This window comes from Nicotiana sylvestris, chromosome 7, assembly GCF_000393655.2.
Source record: "Nicotiana sylvestris chromosome 7, ASM39365v2, whole genome shotgun sequence".
Taxonomy (NCBI): Eukaryota; Viridiplantae; Streptophyta; class Magnoliopsida; order Solanales; family Solanaceae; genus Nicotiana; species Nicotiana sylvestris.
In genome coordinates, this window is record NC_091063.1 from 38,783,714 (window position 1) to 38,790,067 (window position 6,354).

The 6,354-nt window shown below is 31.4% G+C and overlaps 1 protein-coding gene across 2 annotated transcripts in view; it reads left to right on the forward strand.

Moving 5' to 3' along the window:
• The first annotated feature begins 5,702 nt into the window (after nucleotides 1–5,702).
• The window catches only part of LOC104247770 (pentatricopeptide repeat-containing protein At2g20710, mitochondrial), a 34,451-nt gene continuing 33,799 nt past the window's right edge, over nucleotides 5,703–6,354 (forward strand). The window contains exon 1 of one of the 2 annotated variants that reach the window (XM_070150664.1): nucleotides 5,703–6,116. In XM_070150664.1, the coding sequence (XP_070006765.1) occupies nucleotides 5,793–6,116 (324 nt within the window). In that variant the 5' untranslated portion in view covers nucleotides 5,703–5,792. The remainder of the gene's footprint in view (nucleotides 6,117–6,354) is intronic. The other variant, XM_070150665.1, reaches the window with a different exon arrangement.

Sequence of the window (6,354 nt, forward strand, 5' to 3'; positions counted from 1 at the left end):
ATGATATTATTGGAAAAAATTGGATGATTATGGAGACCAAAAGTTTAGCTTAAGGCGTATCAAGAACGATGTCCTTAAGGATATTTTGCCTACACCGTGATAAATAAAATTAGGCGTATCTCCCAGAATTCAACAAGCTCTTCTAGTATAAATTAAGAGCAGAAACAACAAAGATTAACAAAGACAACCCAGCACAATAGAAGAAAAGTTTTTCTTTCTTCTACCTTCAAAATGAACACAAACATATATTTATATATATAGTCAAAAATGTACATATAACTGTCAAGAAAGAATAGTTATAAAACCAAAACTGAGAAACGTTACATATTTAAGGCCATTAAGCATGAAACGTTTCAAATGGTCACATTCAGAAAACTAATTGATTTGATAGCCATAATAAATAAAATAATAATAGCCATTTAAAGCTAATAAAATATTATATTTAAAGCTATTCAAATTTACTATTACACACATTAAATATATTCAAATTAATAGTATAATAAAGATCCATTAATATAATATAACAAGAATGAACCTACACAACAATTTGAATATCTCTTTTTGAGTTACCAAATTATTTTTCTAACAATCATCCATATAACTCAAAAAGAATATTAAGTAATAGAGTAAAATAAAAAGCTTCGCTGGGTTTTCACAAATGAGCATAATGCATCGAATCTGGTGTCTTTTGGACTATGAACCAGACCTAGATAAAATAAGATTAAACTTACGGAACAATTGGTGAAGTTTAAAACTTCTATGAACCAAGAATTCTTTTGTAAATTTAGTGTCTTATCAATCACATTATACCCTCACACACTTTGTTGTTTATCGCGATTTTGCGCTAATAGGCCATGCACGCACCTGTTTTCATAAGTTCTCTAGAAATTTTGCCACAAATTTCATAGGAGCGGCTCCACTCCGTACTCGTATAGGTCCATCCATCAAGTGTATTCTGCAGCACAATACACCACCTACAATAGGCTATGAATTATTGGATTAAGAGTTTAATAACTCAGCCTCACATTCTTTGCAGTCTTGCACTATATACACGCACACACCATAGGAAGAGACCTATATTAATAGTGCATATTTGATCAACTAATGACTTGTTATTACCCATATGAACCTACTTCATGGGATCTCCAGTCACATAGGTTGGGTTACCATTATTGTTGATACATCTCAAATTGTCAAAAGTTTCAACCCCTCGATGTTTCACTTATAAGTCAAAGGATCGGCCAAATCCTCTTTTGACTACACATAATATGTATTAAAAAAAATTTCTCATCTCTAAGCAATTGCTTTATCACATTATGTCTCAGAGAATGTATCTACTCTTTCCATTGAAAGATTTATATTCTTACAATGGCTATTGTGCCTTGGCAATCACAATTCATCGACATAATTATTGTCGGTTTAACTCACCAAGAGGTTGCTTAATCAACCTCATTGCCAGACAATTCCAATATCGTAACAACCACCAAAAGGTGATCACACAATAACTAGCTAGTTTTTTCTCATCTGAATCAGAGATTCAATATCATCATTGTATCCTTCTAATATAGTGGAAGATTCACATACAAAATACTAACTCATAGTATTTCTCAAATAAGGCATAAAATCATCTCAAATGAAACAAAACATGACTTCTATACCCGTGCCTTTTGAAACATCTTTCAACACATGAAAATTTATTTCCTTTATGTATCTTCCATAGTCAAGCACCAAAATAAAATTTTCTAAAATATAGAAGCAACTTTAACTTCTACAGAAATATCTCAAATCAATAGGAAGCGGATCATAATTTAATGATTTCTTCATCACCCAAATGACTAAGAGATCCGTAATGAAATAACTTTTCAGAGCCAAAAATACAACATAGTTTTGATCTTCCAATATAATTTTTTTTCCACAAAATATCTCAACTTTGTAAGGCCTCATTATAATTTTAACAAATAATATTTCCTGCATTTTTCCTTATTAGGAACATGATATATAACTCTGGACTCTACGGTCCCCCACATTTCGAAAATTTCAGGTTAAGGAGATAACTTTTCCACAACTCATAAAGAGTTTTACCAATTTATAAACAACAAACTAATAATATAGTTTCACCCGAAATGTCACAAGAGCATGAAGGTCTTATCTATTATTTCTATCAAACTAATATGGAGGAGACCCGCAATGATCTAGGAACACATATACTCAAGTTGAACTCCTAGAAATCATGACTCACTAATTAAGATAATTCGGTAGATATATTATTTGTAAAGATAAATGCAAATTCATCAAAATTCAAGAGCTCAAAAAGTTGTTTAATATATTGTGAAATGCTTTAACAAATATATGTAAAACATTCAAATATTATGAGAGAAGATTTACAAAATCTAACACATTAATCATCCTCTTTCCTTCCATAAAAAAGATCTGTCAAATTTATTTGACATGAATGATTATCATGTATAATAAATTATTCAATTTTTCATTCTCATAGAATTAGCAAAGAACTTATACGATTTGGGTATAGAAATCAATTGTGCTTTTATTTATAATACTTCAAATTCAAATCTCAAATTTGTTGAAACTAAAGAATAGATTTAAACCCACTATCTTAGAGCTTTCAAGATTTTCAAAAAATGGATAACAATAAAAGTCTACATTTTGTAGGCTTAGGCGCATATAAATACTATAAAAAAAACGTATCTTTTTTTTTTGTGGTGCAATTTATCCCCCATAATGCGATAATGCACAAAATTGAAACAACAATTTGATTAATATTCCGTTGCTCACAAAAATAATTTTTATAAAGAGTGGTATTCTCTATAAGACCACTGTGCAAACTTGAAGTACAAGACCCATTTTCAAAAATAAATTGGACAACGTCAAAATTGGTTCTCCATGATAAAATAGTATAAATATCCTTAAGATTGTTGGAAAAAAAATGGATGATTATGGAGAACAAAAGTTTAGCTTGAGGCGTGTCAATGACACTGTCCTTAAGGATATTTCGCTTACACCGTAATAAATAAAATTAGGCGTATCCCCCAAGATTCAACAAACTCTTCTAGTATAAACTAGGAACAGAAACAACAAAGATTAACAAAAACAACCCAACACAATAGAAGAAAAGTTTTTCTTTCTTCTACCTTCAAAATGAACACAAACATATATTTATATATATAGTCCAAAATGTACATATAACTGTCAAGAAAGAATAGTTATAAAACCAAAGCTGAGAAACATTACATATTTAAGGCCATTAAGCATGAAATGTTTCAAATGGTCACATTCAAAAAACTAATTGATTTGATAGCCATAATAAATAATAATAGCCATTTAAAGCTAATAAAATGTTATATTTAAAGCTATTCAAATTTACTATTACACACATTAAATATATTCAAATTAATAGTATAATAAAGATCCATTAATATAATATAACAAGAATGAACCTAGACAACAATTTAAATATCTCTTTTTGAGTTACCAAATTATTTTTCTAACAGATATGAGAAATGGTTAAAATGAAGGGTAACTGGTGGATCTGTGATTTTGTTGGTGGATCAGCATATGCTTAATGCACAGCGTTAACGGCACCTGTACTTTATGTTCTTCCGTTTGCTTCTGCTATCTTGTACTTCATGTTTTTCATATTGTACCCAAACTGCAAGTTCATCCTCAGACAACCTGGTGAAGAGAATTTCTCTAGTAGACTGCAGGCTTTCCATTGTCCTAGTCTTCAAGCATTGGATGTTACGATCCAAGTCCATGACATATATTATGCGCTTTGCCCTTAGGCTCGCAGGAATTTGTCTTTTTGGGTTACGCCACCTCGAACCCCAAAAGCACGCATACCATGTGAACTTGTATCATGCCTTATAAAGCTCATCACTTTCTTCTTCCATTCCGACGTAGGATTCACCTAAGGTGACATGTGCATCCCTTCTTCATAAGTACTTTGCCAACCTAGAACCTTGACAGTCTTGATTGGCCTGCCCTTATTGGTCTGCCCTTCGTCATGGACATCACATTGGATTCGGGAATTTTCTCTTCCCTTAAGCTCAGAACAAAAACCAAGATCCTCGGGAATTACAGAGTATTTCATTACTCTCTTTCAGGTAATTTTATCTTAAATGGCTGAATCTTCCTTAATTTTACATTTATCCTAAAGTAGTGTAGCAGAAAATCTGAAATGCATGATAAGTTTTTCATTATCTCAGGTAGCTGTCCATCTAAACTACTCAAGACTTGAAGGAAGGGAAGTTTGAGCACTGCTTCTAACCAATATTCATTTGCTTTACTTAGATTAACATAACCTATGACAAGGTATCTCAATTGACGAAGACGAGAAATCCACTAGATCGAGATTATTCACAGATAGGAAATCATTATGGCTTAGATTAACATTGTTTTCATTACTAGTATGAAACTAGGAAGATTTTACGCAGATGAAACCTCGTTGTTAATTTTCCTCAGGTCCCTGTTGTTAGTTGACAAATTTAGTGCAAGATACATTGCTACTGCTGTCAGTCAAAAAATATCTAAAATTTACAAGGAAATAATGAGCAACTTACAGAGCTCAAATCTGCATGGCTGCATTTGTCAATATTGCTGATTTCCATTTCCAATAAACCAAACATATACTAAGTGCAGAATTAAAGTAAAACAAGAACAAAAAGAGGACCTCTAGAACTTTTTATGAAATCTTTTGGTAATAATTAGAAAACAAATAGAAGATCTCAAGAACTATCTTGGGATTGTGTAATAGAAATCATGGAGAAGATGGAACTTAAAAGTTTAATTTTGTATAACAAATAGAAGATCTCAACGAAAATTACGATGTCATATAATGGCAATGTTTACCCGGTACTTAAGAAAAAAAAAGGAAAAAATGCTTTAGTATCAAATATCAACTGTTTACATGTGAAATTCTTGAAATACTTTTTTATTAAGAAAATGAGAGAGTGTAGGACAAGAACAAATTTGAGTTATGAATGGACCATAAAATCTTGTTTAACTCATGGGTGGTTTAGTACATCACAACCTATATATTTAAAAGATTTAATAAAATGGGCAACCTAACGCGTCCTGTCTTCCCGCTATAATCTAAAAGTAAAAAATAATATATAATATTAATTAATTATATTTAGTACTCCTTTTCATGTTGAGTCGCAAGAAATATAAGTGATAGGTTAATGCGCTTTATAAATTGCATATCGAGAATACACTTTATAATGCATTAGTCAAATCCGTTATAAGTTGCATATATGAACTTTGTAGATGTCATTTGTAAAGTCATAAGTTACACTTAATGAATGCGATTTATAAGTTGAATTTGGTGATTTATAAGTAGTACTTGATGAATGAAATTTAAAAGTTGCATTTGATGAATGCAATTTAAAAGCTTCATTTGATGAATACGATTTTAAAGTTGTATTTGCAAGTGCCTTTTTTACGAAACACTCGATTTGATATAGTCGTGTTGTTACCTTATTTTTACTCATCTTGCCCTTACTATAGTTTTATTTTAATAACTACTCTATCCATAATGTATACCTATTATTTAAATTGTTAGTGTGTAACATAATAAAATAACAGAAAATAATACAATATATCTAAATATTATATAAATTAAAAAAATACAATACAATTAAAAACACTATATTGAACAACCCCCCAAACAAACTGTTAAAAATGTAGAGTGTTCAATTCATTACTTTTGAGTTGTTTTCACTTAAAAACAATTCAGAGTGAAGGAGGGAGCCATACTTTTTGGCATTTCTACTGAGATGGTGAAACTTGTTCAGCAAAGTGTTAGGGGTCTGAAATCATGGTGGAAATTCAGCTCCACTAGGGTTTCCTCATACTCCACTGAACCTGAAACACTAGCCTCCTTATTTATGTCTAAGAAAGATAAAGGGTCGGATACCACCCCAGCCTCGTCTCCAGAGGATACTCTGTACCACAAGCTACTGTATTCGACAAGCTCAAGTGCTTCGGTCATACCAGTGTTGGACCAGTGGGTTCGTGAAGAAAAGCCCCTTAAGCATGAAGATCTCCAGACTATCGCCAAACAGCTTAGAGCTTACCGCCGCTTCAATCATGCCCTTCAGGTCTTTTTTTAATTTTTTCTTCTTACTTCTGCAATCTTAATATTTTCTTCACGGATTAATTTGCAAAATTCATACTCCCTCTGTTCCAATTTGTTCTTTGTAGTTTGATTACACTAAGTTTAAGAAAGAAATGAAGACTTATAAAATTTGTACTCTTAGACATATAGTAACATTTGTGTGGCTATAAAAGCTGCAGTAAGTTTAAGAAAGGAATGAAGATTTATTAAATTTGGGGTCT